Source organism: Melanerpes formicivorus, unplaced genomic scaffold (assembly GCF_026170545.1).
Source record: "Melanerpes formicivorus ecotype bairdi unplaced genomic scaffold, bMelFor1.0.p_v2 SCAF_1, whole genome shotgun sequence".
Lineage (NCBI taxonomy): Eukaryota > Metazoa > Chordata > Aves > Piciformes > Picidae > Melanerpes > Melanerpes formicivorus.
The window spans coordinates 54775137-54793638 of NW_027142353.1; the positions used below are offsets into that span (position 1 = coordinate 54775137).

Consider the following 18502-nt stretch of genomic DNA (forward strand, 5'->3'; position numbering starts at 1 on the left):
TCAAAAAAGAGTCAGATGGCGTCTTTCCTGAGATATTTTACAAATGGCACTTTTTGTGAGGTATAGAGCAATTCCAGTGTCCTTGCACTGGGACTACATTACATTATTTTTGTGGTTAAGCTGGAATTGAAACTGAGATGGAATGTACAGCAGATTTAAATCTCTGTTTACCTTAATGATTGATTTAAATCTACTATTTTTATACAACGGCACCTCATAGGAAATCTGTTTAACCATTTGCTGGAGAAAGTAGTTTTCTGCTTTTTCAGAGAGTGTGCTTAAAAATATTTTCTGTTTGGGATGCTGCCACAGAATTTGCATTTGTGTCTCTTTTGTAAACCTGCTACAGACACCCATCCACACACTCACCTCACACCCACATCTCCTGGCACCTTACATCCTTGGAACAACATACAAGGAATAAACTGAAGGCACTTCCCTGTTCTCCCTCTCCAGTTCACAGCATTTCTGGTCAGTTCCTGAGACAATTTTTGAGTCTGGAGTAATTTCAGGAGCTCTGTTGCTTGCAAAAGGAGGACTTTCCACTCACCTTCCTGTGCTTTCCTCCTTGTTCTTGTATGTTCACTTTTACCTCCTGCCCTGCAACAGCTTGGGTGCAGCCAGGGGAGCTGCTTCAACTCACAGCTTGGCAGGAAAAAGCAGAAGGCACTCCAGCATCTCTCCCTTTATGTGGTGGCATGCTCTCAGATTGACTCAAGCCATGACTTCTACCTTCATCCACAGAGTTCACAGGTGGTCTGTGGGGACTGACAGCATCTCTGGGTTAGCATGTGGTAAGGGGAGAGCAAAGCAGCCATCCCACTCCTCACAGAAAGTCTGCTGAATTATGTCATGAAAAAAGAGAGATGGAAAGAGTCCTGACTTAGGCATTTAATATTGCTTAGACAAAAGACAACCCTAAGAATTGGTGCAAGTGGTCTCTCTTTCACACTGGAGCTGGAAACATGGCTCACATCTCCAGTTTAATATTTTAATGATGTACCTCAGCATGTTAAGGGAATGGCTGTTTTGCTGTTTGCAGTGTTTAGGCCAACACAGCTCACTAATGTAAGTTAACTTTTGTAGTAAGGAAGTGTGTAATCTGAAAGGTTCAGAGCTACACTGTACTCTCACAGGACATAAATTATTAGTCAGATCTGCAAACTCCAGTTTAGAAGATAAATGGGCCATCATCAAAATAGGGAATTTAGTCTTGAAACAGGCACTTCAGCCTGATCTCCTTCCAAAAAGCTAGACTTGAGGGTTTGTCTTCTTCATGGCTAGATAATGGATTATGCTCTTGTGCATACACTTTTTTAGCTCTCATCAAAATGCCAGAAAAGCATTGATGAATTTGTCCTTTCAGGCCCACAGGTTATAAGCTACTACTCTTATCATCACTTATTTTACACATATGACAATTACGCTGAGAAAAGTGTTCTGAACTGCCAAGGTCAGAGAGAAATCAAATGGAGAATCCCTCTTCCCCAGACTCAACAACAAAGATATCTTTCCTGCCTCAGATGGAGTTTCACTGGTTTCAGATGATCCTGGTAAAATCCAGAACTGTATAACCTCTACTCACAGGAATACAGTCTTATGAGCCAGGAAGGTCTCGTGGGGCACTGGTTCTGGTCCACTTATTTCAGACAATTATGACATTTGGAATCTTAGATATACATAACTAACTCCATTTCAGACTAATTAACTTGGGTTTTCTTCCAGTTTTCTAACAGGAAGACAACCACATGATTCCAATGTTCTGATCTTAAATGAACTTCTGATTTCCCACCAAAATCTTCCTAACTTGTGGAGCTGCAATATCCTAGAGAGGCAGTCAGTATGTATTGCCAGGGGAAGTTTAGGCTCGAGATGAGGAGAGAGTTCTTCACTGAGAGAGTAATTCTTCTTTGGAATGGGCTTCCCAGAGAGGTGGTGGAGTCACCATCCCTGGAGGTGTTCAAGAGGTGATTGGACGTGGCACTTGGTGCCATGGTCTAGTCATGAGGTCTGTGGTGACAGGTTGGACTTGATGATCTTTGAGGTCTCTTCCAACCTTAGTGATACTGTGGTACTGTGGTACTGTGATATTATTTGTATTACCTCTTAGAAACAATTTTAATATTATAAAACCCCCAAGGCTTCAAGAGGAGATTTCCTTGAGTAACTTGCTGCTAAAAGAGCTAATTTAGTTTGTATGTCTGTTTTCAACAGGATGACTAAGAGACTCTCATATTTGTAAATTTTCATGGGGCTCATTTTGTGTCCAGACAAACAATTTTCAAGTGAGCAGCATTGTGTTTTCTGCATCTTTAAAATCAGGCACCTTGTTTTCCTGCCAAAATAGACAGACAATTTGCTTAATTTTATCATCCACACTAAAAAATTACTCTTGATTTTAGTATTAATGAAGAAGAAATTAGTTAGTTAGTGCAGCACCAGAGAAGGAGAGCAATGACCATTAGTTAAAGGCTGGAAGGTGTCCAGAGGAGGGCAACAAAGTTGGTGAGGGGTTTGGAACACAAGCCCTATGAGGAGAGGCTGAGGGAGCTGGGGTTGCTCAGCCTGGAGAAGAGGAGACTCAGGGGTGACCTTATCACTCTCTGCAACTACCTGAAGGGAGGTTGTAGACAGGCGAATGATGGTCTCTTCTCCCAGGCAGCCAGTACCAGAACAAGAGGACACAGTCTCAGGCTGTGCCAGGGGAGGTTCAGGTTGGATGTTAGGAAGAAGTTCTATACAGAAAGAGTGATTGCGCTATGGAATGGGCTGCCCGGGGAGGTGGTGGAGTCGCCGTCATTGAAGGTGTTCAGAAGGAGACTTGATGGGGTGCTTGGTGCCATGGGTTAGCTGTTTGGGTGGGTTGGATTGGTTGATGGGTTGGACACGATGATCTTGAAGGTCTCTTCCAACCTGGTTTGGTTTATTCTAATAAAGGTTTATTCTTATCTTTGCTTTGAAGTTTTCAGGCAGGCTGCATTCAGAGCACAAATCTTATTGTAAGGGCCCAGCACATAAATGTTGTTGTAGCACTTCATTGGTATCTACTTTGCTTAAATTGGTTCTGTGATAGGGTAAATTAAAAAAGTAGAAATTGTTGACATACTAGAGGCAGAATTAGCAAGATTTTTTTTGTCCCCTGAAAAAGAAGGAGAAAAATAGTGGAGATGGTACTTCAATCATCTGGCACAAGAAATGTGTCCATGAATGTTAATTTAGCTCAGACTGTAACAAAGACAGCAAGTTTGTCATTGTAAAAGGAGTCTAAACAAAGAAAAGTACAGATAAAAAAACCCAGCTCTCTGGTTCTTGAAGCACCCCCAGTGCTTCCTCCCAAATGCTACCTGTTTGTCCTTTTCTTTATCTTACTGAGACATCCACTGTTCAAAAGCTGTAATTTTTCAGGACCTTTTGTCCTGGCCACCATGGAGTTAACTAAGGTGTACAGCTGCATTATCACCAGTTGGGTATTTCTGTTGCATCATGCTGGGCCAATTATTCTACTGAGACCTGTTATTTTATTATAATAAGCATCAAAAGCAAGGTGATCTTATATCACTTCACATAATTTCTAGTGATGTGGCATAATTCCTAATGAAGTCCACTAACTGCTTTACTTTTAAAGCATTTCCATCTTTTCTGCCATCTGATGGACTCCATACTTCTGTGGCATGGCTGTATCCCTCCTCCCTTCAGGACAGCTGATCGATTTAAGTGAGGGTTAGATGCTGCTTGTGCTTCCTTCCCAAGCTCAGGCAGAAGGACCACCACTCATAAATCAAATAGACTCTTGCCACAGCTCATGCAAAAATGTACAACATGTGCCAGCTCCTCACTGTCATTCCAGCCCCTGGCCTGAGCAGTGTAAACACCCAATGCAGGTGATCCTCAGTCCTCCAACTCCTCAACATCCTTTCCCTATGTATTTATTCTTCCACTGATTTATTCTGGCCTCCTGGTTGCATAACAAGGCATCTTCATATCATCAGGTAATTTTGGAAGGACAGTTTTGAATAAAGAGGACTGGATGCCTGGATAATTAAGGTGGGTGGGGAAGAAGGTTGATAAAGAGCTCTTAATAGTCACTTTTACATGCTATTATTTTGAGCAAGCAAAATAAATACAGAATGGCTGTAGGGCCACCACAGTCCCCAGAGAGGGTGTGACATAGGAAAGGATGACAGGCAGAGCAGAGAAGGAAGAGAAAGAAAATGGTTGCAGAGTGGGACAATTACAACTACCTTTCTGAGATTGCATTGTTTCCTCCCAACCAGTCCATCCATTTAACAGAAAGTCTAATGTAACTATTTTTAGCCCCAAACAAGAAGAAGAAAAAAATATACACTGCATAGAAAGCAAGGGAGAAAAGAAAAAAGATAAGTTTTTGACTAGTCTCTTTTCCTTCCTATTTGTCTACTTTACATCTCTGCAGTCCTTTTCCTTCCTACATCGTGCACTTTGTGAGACACAAAATAAAGGTGGAATTCGGCCTTCCTAATTGGTAACTGGACATCTTCTTTATGTTTAAACACAATGATCTGTTTATTGGAAACTGCTCTTCTGTAGTACCAGCCATCCCTTCATGTCATGCTGTCTGAATAATGCCTCTTGAGGGTGGGGAGAAAGAATAGCATCGCAGTCAGACCCTGTGGGGTTATAAATAGCATTCTGGCAGCCTGAAAGGCTGAAGCCATCATTAAGTTGCATGCAGCTGTAGTGGTGTAGGTGGGTGAGTAAGAGCAACTCGGAGATGGGATAATGGTAACCTGGTACACAAGGGTCATTTTTCATTGATGGCGTCACTCCATTGGGCTATTGTGTTCTCCCTAAATTAGGACGCTGTGTTTAACAGAGCTGAGCAAGCTCGGCGAAACAACCTCTGCAAAGCACGTTTAAAAAGATTAGAGGGGGAAACAGTTTGTTACATGTTGTGATTTAGACCAAATTGTGATAAACTTTTCTCGCTTTGGGCAGTAATTGCCTTTATCAGCAGCAAAGTAAATGCAACAGGATCTGGCCTTTTGGAAGTAGCATACCAGCTTCCTGCACAAGGGCAACGATGACTTTCACTGAGCAAATTAAGAAGTTAATACGGCAACTTAATCCAAGCTGTCCTTTCAGTGTTTTCCTTAGCAACATGATTCATTTTCTGGAATGGATTATTTCAGTGCCAAGATGACAAAGGTCCTGAATTTGGAAAATCCCTTTCAATTTATTAGTAGTAGTTTAGTAGCAGATACACGTGAATGGAAAAATCCTGTATAAATTTCACACGGCTCATATATGAAACAAAGTAAAATAATTAGCAGCCTATGTTAGTTGGAGCTTGCATACACCAACATGTTACTCTTACCTCATTTCTCAACAGCAGAAATTGGGATCTTGATCCTGTGGTCAGTGAAGTCAGTGGGGAAGTTGCCTTTAACATTAATAGATGCGTGACTCAGCTCAGTCCCCCCTGTGGGACCTGCAATGTGTAAAGATTCCTTGGAGGTTAATTGCCTGCAGTAGAATCTGCCTGGGATGTAAATGGAAGGTGCAAATTGCAAAACTGGAGCATTAGCCATGTACTGCAATCTGGAAAAGACACTGTCATTTAAAGCAAAGAGCTCTCTTATTTCTCTGATCCTGCATCTTAATAATGAAATCTGGACACTTATTAATTTAGAGTATGTCTTAGAGACTTACTTCTTTTGCCATCTTGCCCAATAGCTATTGAAGTAGGACAAATGCTTTTATGTTTTCCTGAACTCACTCTTTTTTGCTCTTTCTTTTTGGTACTCTCATTTAAGAGTACCTATCTAAAATAAATAAATAACTAAATGACTACTCTAAAATACCTTTTTAGAAAGCATTCATAAAAGAACCATGAAAGAAATAACAGAGTTGTGGGAGTGGAAAGAAAGGATTTCTAAACTAAGTAGAAAGAATCATTCTCACTTCAAATGTTGAGATTTGATTGACTTTATTACTTTAATGCATCCTTATCTATTCTTAAAAAAAAACCTAAGAGATGTATCACTGCCTAGCAAAAGTTGGGTTGTGGGTGTTGTTACTTCACCATTAAGACTCTATATTATTTCTCCCATGTCACATTTTTTGTAATCCTTTCCCACCTGTATTACACTCAGAATAATCCTTCTCATTCCTTGTCACATGCACATTAAACCTCTTTTTAAATTACAGACTTAAGAGCTTCTAAAGCAAGCATTTCATTTTTGTTTTGGTAAGTGTGATGACCATTGTCAAGTCACTCTTAAAAATCTCATGCACATACCAATCTGGAATTTACTCCTGGAGTTCTTCAGAAATTACTGTACTTGGTCAACCGTAACACATAATGCTGGCATTGCCTCTCAGTTCACTGCAGCCTTTGTTACTCATCTGGAGCCAAAGCACTAGTCTGCAAATAACACAGTATATAGCTCAGGTGTTCCAAAATACCTGTGAAATTTGTTCTTATTTACAGCTTTTCAAGCATTCTCACTGGCAAACAGTATTAATCTTTTCAAGAAACAAACAATCAAACAACCTGAAAAACAGATAATGTCCCAAACAGAGAGGGACCTGGGGGTACTGATCAACAGCCACCTGAATATGAGCCATCAGTGTGCCCAGGTGGCCAAGAGGGCCAATGGCATCCTGGCCTGCATTGGGAATAGTGTGGCCAGCAGGAGCAGGGAAGTCATTGTGCCCCTGTACTCTGCTTTGGTTAGGCTGCACCTTGAGTACTGTGCCCAATTCTGGGCCCCTCACTTTAAGAAGGACATCGAAACACTTGAAGGTGTCCAGAGAAGGGCAACAAGGCTGGTGAGAGGCCTTGAACACAAGCCCTATGAGGAGAGGCTGAGGGAGCTGGGATTGTTTAGCCTGGAGAAGAAGAAGCTCAGGGGTGACATCATTGCCCTCTACAACTACCTGAAAGGTGGTTGTATCCAGGAAGGGGTTGGTCTCTTCTCCCAGGCAACCAGCACCAGAACAAGGGGACACAGTCTCAAGCTGTGCCAAGGGAGGTTTAGACTTGAGTTGAGGAGGAAGTTCTTCACCGAGCGAGTCATTCGTCATTGGAATGGGCTGCCCAGGGAGGTGGTGGAGTCACCATCCCTCGAAGTGTTCAAGAGGAGATTGGACGTGGCACTTGGTGCCATGGTCTAGTCATGGGGTCTGTGTTGATAGGTTGGACTCGATGATCCTTGAGGTCTCTTCCAACCTTAGTTATACGGTGACACTATGATACTGTGATAACCTGCCAGGAATGCCAGTTCAAAGGCACTATTTTTGATCAGAAATTCAGATGATATCTTGGGTTTCTTTAGGACTGTAGAAAAAACTTTATACAGAAAGGATGAATCTACTGAAGCTTTGTAACTTGGAGTAAACACTATGGCTTGTTTTTCTTCAGATATTGTAAGATGGTGTTGGGTGATAAGTTGGACTCAATGATCTTGAAGGTCTTTTCCAACCTGGTTAATTCCATTTTATTCTAAGATGGAAAGTGTTTAAGTTTGTACTAAGATTTGCCTTCAAATGGCAGCAGAAAAATTTTGCTTTGCATCATTTTACTGAACTTTGATGTGAAGGTACCCAAACATTATGTACATTTCCCAGCCTTACAAAACAAAACCCACAAAAAAAAATCTAACAACAAACCAAACTACAAAAACAACAACAAAAAAGGGTAAAAAACCAAACAAAAATATTTCAGATTAAGGAAATATTTGAGGAATTACTGGTCTCCAGTCCAGAAAGCTAATCTTTCTCTCAGATATACTCTTCAGTGTGCTGCATCCATGCTCTGCTAGATAGTATGAATGTGTGGAAGGAAAGACTTTGGCTCAGTGAAACTGCAAGAGTTAGAAGAAGGTTTAAGCATGCTACCATGTCATGGATGTTCTATGGCAAGCAAGTCCGGAACATTAAAACTGTAGCAATTATTTTCAGGGACTTGATAAATACCTGATGGACTAAGTGCTGCTACCTTTGTAATGGCAATTTTCTAGGTATTTCCTTTATGAAATGTAGTGACATTTAAGGAACATAGCATAGACTATACTGTTATCTAATTATCTGAAGTGAGTTTTTTAGCATGGTTTCCCCACAAATTTCTTGTGAGCATGTTGTTTACATCTTCTCATGTCGCTTCCCTCTCCTCAACCTGCAGATGAGTTTCAAGTATATTTGAAAGGAGGGTTCAGATCTCACAGTTACCAGAATTTCTGATGCTTTAGAAATGTTGCTGACTGGATAAAGGAGGAATCCAAATTAGTGTCTCAGTTCCACTCAGTAGGTTTTTTATGCTTTGGTTTTTTTTTTGTCCAGCTGGTAGACAGAGGACACAGGAGGAAATGGGAGTTCCTTTCTCTGAGAGGGCTGGTGGATTAAAAAGGATGTTAAAAGTTAACATAATGGATGTCATTGGGCTACTTATGGAAAGGAATGTGCAGGAATATAGGAACAGAAATGCATTACAATTCAGGTTCCAGTAGTTAGGAGATTTTAAGCAACCAGCACAAATGCCTCAGAGATACCACGGAAACTGTGAGATAAGTTTACAAGACCTGCTGAAAGTGTGTTCAGAGTTAATTTCTGATGCACCTCCTGTCTCATGTAAATTTAAAAAAGTATTTCCCTTAATAATGCTGCTGACATCATTCTCTTGGCCATTTCAGTGCCTTCACTGAGTCCCCCTTCAGTAACTTCCTTTTCCCACAGTCTGAAGCAGATAATTCTTGTCTTCACTGACTTGAGAGTTTCCTCCAGATAGCCCTATGCTAACACACCACCCATGGTCTATATGGACCCTCTCCACACAGTGGTCAGTGTTTCCAATCCCAATCTCCCTTTGCCTCCCATGCCCAACACTGCAGAGCAACCACTTTATTACCTCATTTGAGTCATTCTTCAAAACTTTCTCCTTTCATGGAGTGCACCATAAAGCTGAGGCTAGTAAGACCTGGGCAGGTAGGTTGCTGCTGACTGCTAGACAATCCTGTGGTCACTCCCAGAGTTATTTGCTGCCTCATTTGACCTACATCCCTTAAGCCCATTTGTTTGCCTCACTCCCTAACTACACCTTGCCTTTGAGAATATGTCTATACTGCTCTCCAGAGGAGTAATTACAGTGTGTACAGTCATACCAGTCTTGGAATAGAGGCAGTGGGGCTGATAACCTTTGTTAATTCTTTAAGGAGTTTGCTCTGCCATCCACCCTGTGTTGTCCCACTTCCATTTTACCTGAGTTAGAATCATAGTTCATAGAGTTCATTAAAGTTTTAGTTATGTCTACTGCTCTAGTGCAAATGTAGAAATACTTTTAGACAGCAAATTATTTGAGCAAGCACTACCAGTTGTTGCATACTTTTGTCAGGAGTCATGACATGGGGCTGTAAGACACTGTATCACAAAATTTTCCTTACAGTGCATGAAAGCTGTTCGGATTGTGCATAAAATATTGCTACTGCTGATAAATCTAGATGAGCAGGGGCAAACCAAAAAGTTTTCCAGGTTTGGAACATCAAGGCAGCCTTAAGAGTCAAGCATGAGTATCTGAAAGAACCTGCAGATTGGCAAGCACTTATTTTCCAGCATTCATCTCTTTAAGTGTAATAAAGCAAACCACATTTAGAGAAATATGATGATTTGTTCGCCAGTGAGAAATCTGTGTTTGGCACCACAAACACAATGGGGCCCCAGACCAACTTAAATACTAAACAAAAATATATTTCCACGTTGCAGATTGTTTTGCTATAAAATAATCAACTAGCTGCTAAGTATATTTTGCTAGGGTGAAAAAGAGTGGTAGATGATTTGAGGCTTTTTCCAAATGCTTTTGCTTTACTGGGAGGATCAGTTATACTGTGAAATGAAGTGGACTATTTAATGCACAGATTATAACTGGGAAAATAAACTTGTGTTTGAGAAGGGGTGAGAACTGGTACACGTGTTGGGCAATGACTGGACTGTGCCTACAAAAAAAGCAAGGGGGAGCAGAGCACACGTACTTAGAAATGCAATCTGAGTGGTGAGGTGAGGTGGGACAACACAGATTCACAGATTACATTGAATTGGAAAGGACCATCAAAGGTCATCTTGCCCAATGCCCCTGCAGACACTTCTGACTAGATCAGGTTGCCCAGGGCCACATCAAATCTGATCTTAAATTTTGCCAAGGACAGGTCCTCAACCACATCCCTGGGCAACCAGTTCTAATATTTTATCACTGTCATTATAAAGAACTTCTAACTTAAATCTATCCTGCTCCAGTTTAAAACCCCTTGTCCTATCACTACAAGCCTTTCTAAAGAGTCCTTCCCCAGCCTTTCTGTAGGTTCCCTCTGGATATTGAAGTGTAGCTATAAGGTGTTCCCAGAGCCTTCTCTTCTCCAGGCTGAACAGCCCAAATTATTTCATCCTGTCTTTGTATGAAAGGTGCTCCTGCTCATTGACCATCTTTCTGGACCTGCTCCAGCAGGGATATGTTTCTCTTGTTTTGGGGGTCCCATAGCTGGACACAGCACTTCAAATAATGTCTCACCAGAGCAGTGTGGCAGAATCACCTCTCTTGATCTGCTGGCCACATTTCTTTTGATGCAGCCCAGGATGCGACTAGCCCTCTGGTCTGCAAGTGCACATTGCTGGCTCATGTCCAGCTCTTCATTGACCAGTACTCTGAAGTTTTTTTTTCTGCAGGGCTGCTCTCAATTTCATCATTCCCCAGCCTTTATTGACATTGTCCTGACCTAGGTGCAGGACCTTGCACTTTGCCTTATTGAATGAACCTCATGAGCTTGTCTTCCGTCCAGCTCTCCAGCCTGTCCAGGTCCCTCTGGATGGCACCCTGTCCTTCAGTCTTACCAACTGCACCACTCGGCTTGATATCATCTGCAAATTTGCTGAGGGTGCACTCAACCTCACTGTCTATATAACTGATAAAGATACTGAACATTATTGGTCCCAATATAGATCCTTGAGGGACACCACTTGTCACTCATCTCCATTAGCACATTGAGCTGTTGACCACTAGCCTTTTTATGTGATCATCCAACCAATTCCTTACCCACTGAACAGTGCACCCATCGAATCCATATCTCTCCAGTTTAGAGAGGATGTTGGCGGGGGGGTGGGGGGGGGGGTGGGGCAGGGGAAGGGGCGGTGCTGTGTAAAAGGTTTAAAAAACGTCCAGATAGATGACATATGTCTTCCCTTGTGCACGGATGCACACGCATGATGTCTTGAACATACTAAACATGATCATCCTTGTGTGGTCAGGTACTTTCTACTGAGGCATCACTGTGGCTCAGGGCAGGTGGTGGGGAGTCTCCTTCAAACAAGCGGCAGCTTTGGAGACCCTGCGGGAGTCACTTCAGGCCGGGCGGATGGGGGCGGAGAGAGGCAGACCCTTGCCCGGGAGACAAGACTCGGCGCCGGTGTGGCCGGAGTAGCCGGGGGTTCCCGGGTCGCTCCGCTCCGCCCTCCTGGGCCACCGCCCCCGGCCGGCACTGCCCGTGTGCGCGGAGCTCCCCGCCCCCGCTCGCCGCCCTCTCTCCGCCCCGCCGCGGCGGCCGCTGCCATAGCGATGCGGGAGCGGGCTGCGCCGGGGACGGGTTGTGCTGGCGGGGTTCTCCCGCTCCCCCCAGGTAAGGCGCTGCTCCGCGAGTTGCTTCCCGACAGCGGCAGCATCCCGGGGCTCCACGCTGTGACCCGGTTCTTTCGTTCCGTTGTACTTGCTCTCCCGCTCCCTTTCTGCATTCTCAGGTGCAGTTTCTCCCAAAGCTGCTTTCTCAGGGAACTCTGCCGAGAGCAGTGTCTTGTTCCTGTTAGACATATTTTCGTTAGCATGGAAATTCGCAAGCGGTACAAGAGCACAAGGGCAGGCCGAAGTTTCGGTGCCCGGCGGGCTTTTGTCCGGCCCCCGGTGCTGCGACGGTACGGGCAGGCTCAGCTCGGCTCTGCCTTGCAGCCCGGCAGTCTCCCGCTGGGACCCTCTGAATGAGGGGGATTAAAAGCTGCGGCGAGGGAGATTTCGGGCGTCTCGCTGAAGCGCTAGCAAATCCTTTTAACCTCATGGGAGCAGAGGCTTGCAAAACTTTTAAAGTGCACTCGGGAGAAAGCAGCCTCGAAAACAGTGGACACGGGCTCCAACCCTCCCGCGTTTGGTGTGATAGTCGGGGTTTTCCTGCGGGGCATCTGCTGCTCGCTGCAGCCTTGCCGCGATGAAAAATGCAGCCAAGCGTTTGCAGATCCTGCGACGGCTCTGCCGCCGGTCCCTCGCCTGGCCCGATCCCCTCCGCTTGCCAGGAGCCACCCCTTATCCCCGCTGGCCCCGCGGCCACTTGGGTGGGAAGGAGACAAAAGAGGGGCTGGGGCTACCTCTCTCTCTCAGGCACTGCTATGCGTTTTCTCTCCTTTAGGGCGATGGGGGAATTAGCTCCCAAGCAGCGACAGTTTTGTGAAAATCCCACTGGCCCTTGCAGAAAGAACCGTGTCATGACTTTAGTTTTTAAGTGCCAACTTTGGAGTGGGCATGCCAGATGTTTCTCGGTATTGTATAGCACGGTGATCCAAGCACCTGCCTGCGCAGCAAAGACCCCTTCCTAGAGCAGGGCATGGCCAGTGGTCACCTCACAGCTCTCTCCCCAGCACGAGGGTGTGCTGTGGGCTGCTGGATCTGCCATGCTCAGCTCATGGAGACAGCACATCCCAGTCACAGACATTGGTCACTTCCAAATACACGTTTTGATCATGCCATCACAACAGCATAGGAGGGCCTCTGGCTTTATGTACTTTTGGATCTTGTTTTCTTTGGCCAGGAAAAAATGCTTTGCTCTGCACTTGATGTCACTCTTATGTTTACCTGTTGGGGGACAGACAAGACAGTTGAGTGTCCTGCAAGCTTTCTGTCAGCAAATGTAGGAAGAAATATGTTTGTTTGCCTTTTTTGCCTACTGTTTGAGGATTAGGTGGCACTTGATGGACATGCTCAGTTTTTTTGGATGAAAAACACTCATGTGTCTTGGCTTTGTGCTGAGTCCTGTGAGGAAGAAGACTGAATTGCTGGGTTTGGGGGTTTCTGTTTAAGAGTATATGTGGATTATATTTGGTGTTGGAAGGTAGGTGTGGTAGTCATAGTGAATTTATTAGCTGATTAACCATTAGAGCAGCAAGTACATATTGAAATTACTCTGGTCTCTTAAATTGCTAATGAATGCAATTATACTTTGAGAGAGTTATGAATGTCTTCCCACCTCTGCAACCCAGAGTTGTTTGGTGAAAAAGGACTTCTTTTCGTGCATATCTTTATTTCCTACAATAAGGTTTGAAGTTCTCTTTGTTGGGGATTTGTTAAAATTTCTCTAACTGTTAGTTGTTTTCTTGATGCAGGCAGTGCAGCCTGAGGAGCTCAGCCTATCCAGTCGATGTGAAAGCAAGACAAACCAAGGTGCAGCAAATGAAGGAGAGGCAGCGAGCTCAGCTGTTGGGGATAGTGGTGTTGCTTTGAGCTACCCCAGCCTCCATCTCCATGCATACAGCATCGAGAACATGACAACGTTTCCAAATGGCTGTGGAAACGGCACCACTGTTACTTGCATAGTTATGGATAATAAAGAGCCCCAAAACCAGACTACTTACATCAGTCATAATGGTGGATACAGTACTAGTGACAGTCATGAGGAGGAAATTCATGAGGATAAACTCAGCCCGTCCAAAATCATGCGCTTTTTCACCACCCCTCGGAAACGGGCTAATTCCAGTTCTGACAGGCCTCGTTCTCTGGTTTTGATGGGCAACTCATCCACGTGGAATGCTTTGTCTTCCATCCGAAAAATGGGATCTTTCAAGAAGCTGAAATCTTCAGTTCTCCAAGGAATTCAAACAAGGGAATGCTCAGACATCTTAAGTGAGAATGGTGTAGGCAAGCCTAGTTCAAACGGGGCTGTGATGCGAGTTGAGACTAACCGGTATTCCTATTCGGGGCCTCTACACGACTTCCAGAATGCAGTGGATGGCTTAGCTTCTGACTGCTCCGATGCAGAGGATAGTGATGAGTCTTTCCTGAGGAATACTCATCGCTCACGCAGCATCAGGCGGGCTTATGGTGCTGGCCGCATAAACTTGGTAGACACGGACAAAGCTCAGAGTCATCACAACTGTACCAGGCCAACATCACCTGTCATTGCCGAGGCAAAGATCTGTGAAATTTTGGTGAAAGACTCTGAGAACAACAGGATCATTTACCGGAGGAGCAAAAGTTCAGATAATTTGAACTTTCTGAAAAAAAGCTCCTTCAAACGGAAGTCCACCTCAAACCTCACTGACCTCAAGGTTGCAAATGATAAACAAATACCAGCAAGGACTGTGAGCGTTACTTCAGCTGACTCAGCCAAAACCAGTGGGAATCCTGAGAGGAGATCCAAGCGATGGAAGAGCCCTATCAGGGCAAAGGATTTCGACCGAGTTTTGAAACTTGTCGGTAATGTTGCAGATGCTGCATGGAAGAAGGATAGCCCTAAGGCCACAGCTCCCGCTCCCAGTGATCAGTCCCAGAGAACAAGGTCAAACAGCAGACTGCATGATGACTACTCCCGCAGGGTTTCCAGCAGCACGGATCATGACAGAAAGAGATGCACCTCCCCAGTATCTAGTCCAGACTCTTCCTTGCCGGGAACACCTTGTCTGCAGAGCTCCTCAGTTGCTCAGGATAAAGAGGCTGAAATGAATGTAGCCGTTGCTGAAGACAAAAGCCTCAGGACGTCATCAGGTATCCCAGACTCTGATAGCTTATCACCCACGCTGAATGACATTAGTCCATTTCCCAATGAAGTGTTTTATTCGGACTCAGATGAACCAAAATCTACTCAGCAGTTTCCATGTGAAGCTGAACACCCTCATGTTCCTGTCAGACCAACTACTCCAAAGCCTCAAAGTCCCACTGCAGAGAAGGTAAAGTGCAATATGAATTTCCAGTGTCCAAACCATCACAGCACATTGTCACTGAGCTCATCAGAGAGCGACGAGAGAGTTGAAGTACTGGGGATGAAGCTGGGCAGGAATCCTGTTTGCTTCCAGGACTCAGTGCAAACTGTGTACTATGATGATGGAAATGAAGACAGTGGCATAAGCAGCCACTCCCAGCTGAGCCTCAATTTACCCTCTGGTGCTGAAGAGAAAAAGGAAGAGGTAAGAGGAAAGCAAAATCCTTTAGAAGCTGGAATATGTATCTATTAGGTTTTGTCTTTATTAATGTAAAACAATGCAAACAATGCAAACTAACCTGAATGCTAATGGCTGTTGCAGCTCGTTATTGCTAAAATATGCTGACAGCAATTATTTCCTTTAATATATTCTCTTTGGATAATAACATCAAATTAGTTTTTTCTTGTACATTAATATCAAAGAAAGTCTTGGCAGCAAAGCTATTCCTGTCTGTTTTCAAGGGCAGCTTATTGCACCCTGCAGATACACCACCTTGTCATGTGGTCTTGTCAGATTTTACCAGCCTGAGCAAGGTCTGGCTGTATTTCCTTCCAAGCTGAAAGGTCTCTAAAGAGTCTGTATATTTTGAAGTAGTGTTGATTTAATGTAAAACACTTGGCCTGTGGAAGCCTTGCAGAACGTGGTGATACTTGTAGAGCATTGTGGTGTGGAAGATGTAGAGTTTTAAGCATTCAGTCATATCAAATGTTTTCAGTGTGCAGTGATGGTCATGCTGAGGGTAAACTGGTTGTTTATTTGCTTTCAAATCTCAAACAGCAGTACTATAGATGTTGAGCTGAGTGTGTTGTCACTAATGTTTTGGTGAAGACTAGCATTTTACTGCACCTAATGCATAGTTTCTTACTCTCAGCATGCTGTATCGCAGCATCTTTGGAGTAAGTTCACATAATAACCCTGTGCTGTGCCCTTACCTAAAGCACTGGGGCAGTTGGCACTGAGGCAGTCGCAATGATTTGGCAGTGCTGGTGAAGAGCTGTCAGATGTGTCCTGCACCTGTCTCAAAACGGTGTGGCTCACCTCAGTCCCTGCTGCACACCAGTGAGATTTTGAGCTAGATGAGGTGAGGTGGCAGAAAAAGGTTTGCTGCTCATTGGGAAAAATACCTATGGGCAAAAATCCCTCATAGTCTGTATGAATATGGAAGCCATTTACAAAATAAAGCTGACATAGCTTTTAAGCCACCTACATTTGACTGAAAGTATTTTACACCTTAGATATGAGATAGACAAAGGCAGTTGTGGCTGCACAAACTTCAACCTTTCATGCTGTAAACACTTACAATATCTGTGGAGCCCTCTTAAAAGCCTGGCATGGTTTTGTCAAATTAACTATAAATGGTTACAGAGCTTGTCAATATCGTTGTTCTGCTGGAGAAAAGCAAGTTTGTCTACTGTAGTGCTTGCTGCTGTGTAAGACTGGAAAAGCTCTGAGGTTATTGCTCCCTCAGAGTTCCAGAATTGCCTCAACACCGCATTTTTTCCAAAACTCTCACTTAAGAGCGTTTGCAAGGAGATGCTTTCACACTGACAGAAGAGGCAAGAGTCCTAGCTTGGATGTGTGTCTGTTCCATTTCTCAGGAATAAAGAGGGAGGTAGAATGAGTGCTACTCATCTACCATCTAGTGGTGATCTGCGATCATAACCCCAGAGAAATTCAACTGGTCCTTCCCCTTGGCTCCAAACAAGCCAGCGCAGATTTTTAAATGAGTGTGTACCGTGGGTGGATAAAAGTTACTGCAGTTTTAGTTTTGCTACCACATTCTGTTACTATTTAGCATGGAATGACAACTTTCTCCTTATACTATAACGAATTTTATATTAATTGTGAGTGCCTGTTAGTGCTCACTTCAGGTGTGTGAAATATGGAGTGTGCACTGGTGGCTGCCTTCTCATCCCATATGCAGTCTGAAAGCTGTGGCACTTACAGTGACTACAAAACAGAGAGAGTGGTATGGTTGCATTGCTCATTTCCTCCATCTTTACAGCATGCTGAACTCAGCATGAAGGTACCAAAGATACCTATGACAAGTTCTTTTTTAGTTGGAGTTTATTCAGCCCACAGGCACTTTTATGAATGCTGCATACTCACACAATGAGGTCACTGGGGTTTGAACTTTTGATTACAATTAATTTTCAAACTCTACCTTACACCTCTGTATTACAGAACTGTACCTACCCAGCAAGTTGTTCCTGTGACAGCCAAGCACTTGGTTCGTTCTCAACAGTCACATGAGACACAGTGCTGAGCCAGGCAAATTCCAGATTGCTAAGACTTTGTCTGAACCTTAAACACACTGTGTGCATGGACAGATCTGCACTGTTTCCATGTCTCGTACATGCTCTTTTCTGTAGGGATTTAATGTAAAAGCCAGTATGTATTCCAGTACAGCCACTAAAACCCCTGTGGCTAGGAGATGTATTTCAGTACAAGGATGCTAAGCAGTCAGGCTGAAACATGTTCCCCTTTCAGGACTAAATGGTGGCAGCCTGTGGCAGTTTTAGGACCACAGCTGGAAGCAAGTCTAATTTATTCCCTTACTAACTCATCTAGTAGACTAGTTAACCAATGAAGTCTATGGAGGTTGGTCCATCTCTGTATTTTTTGAAATGTGGAAATTAAACATTTCTACCTTGTGTTTCCCTATGCTGTAAAGCAGGTTTTCCAGCATTCACACAAGTGTGTCTATCCATTGATCTGAATTCGATGTTTTGGGGATTTTTTTTTTTCCCTGTATGGTTCAGTCATAAGATCCTGTAACTTCTGTCACCTCTGTGATTTCACCAAAGTGTAAAACTTAGATTGAAGCAGGGAAGGTGTGTGGCCTTCTTTGTTGTTGGTCCTGCCAGAGGTTGCTTCCAAAGGAAGAACTAGTTAAGTGCAGCCTGAATCCATGCCTCAGCACTTCTTAAGCTACGCAGGTGTGAATCACCAAAGCTTGTCTGTGACAGCCTGTGCTTTCCTAGTCTCTGCTTTATGCCATTGCCACTTGTATCCAATACATTGCTTTTCAACATCATCAAGAGGTGACTAAGTACAGGTTTGTAATTGGACTATTTTGCATTGTCTTTCCTGAAGAAGAACCCCATGTCACTGTAGATAATGGAAACTTAAATGCTGTGCTTTGAACTGGCATGTCTCAACCACGAAGGCTCTCTCAGCAAAATGTTGTTCTGAATTTGTTGCAAAAAAGACCAATTGAGTTATTTGACATTTTACCCAGCCTTTCACAAACCCTTAGAACACCTGTTATTTAAGTTGCCTTGCTGGCATCTGGTTTCACAGTACACAAGACTTTTTATTACTTAAATATATTGTTTGCATCACTATAAGTGAATGATAAATTCCAGTGAAGAGGTGTGTTTGTTCTGTGTGAAAATTGCTGGTCTCAGCTAATCCACATTGTGCAATTCCCCAGAACACAGCTGTTGGCAGAGCTGAGCTGGTCTGTCCCAAACAGGTGTCTGGACTCTGAATCAATAAGCACTGATGGCTTAACTTGGGGGACAGT

General features: G+C 43.8%; 1 protein-coding gene across 4 annotated transcripts in view; it reads left to right on the top strand.

Moving 5' to 3' along the window:
* Window positions 1-18502, top strand: part of SPATA13 (spermatogenesis associated 13) — a 190174-nt gene that overhangs the window by 123188 nt on the left and 48484 nt on the right. For all 4 annotated transcript variants that reach the window (XM_068143820.1, XM_068143812.1, XM_068143829.1 and 1 more), the window contains one exon: window positions 13381-15177. In XM_068143820.1, the coding sequence (XP_067999921.1) occupies window positions 13381-15177 (1797 nt within the window). The remainder of the gene's footprint in view (window positions 1-13380; window positions 15178-18502) is intronic.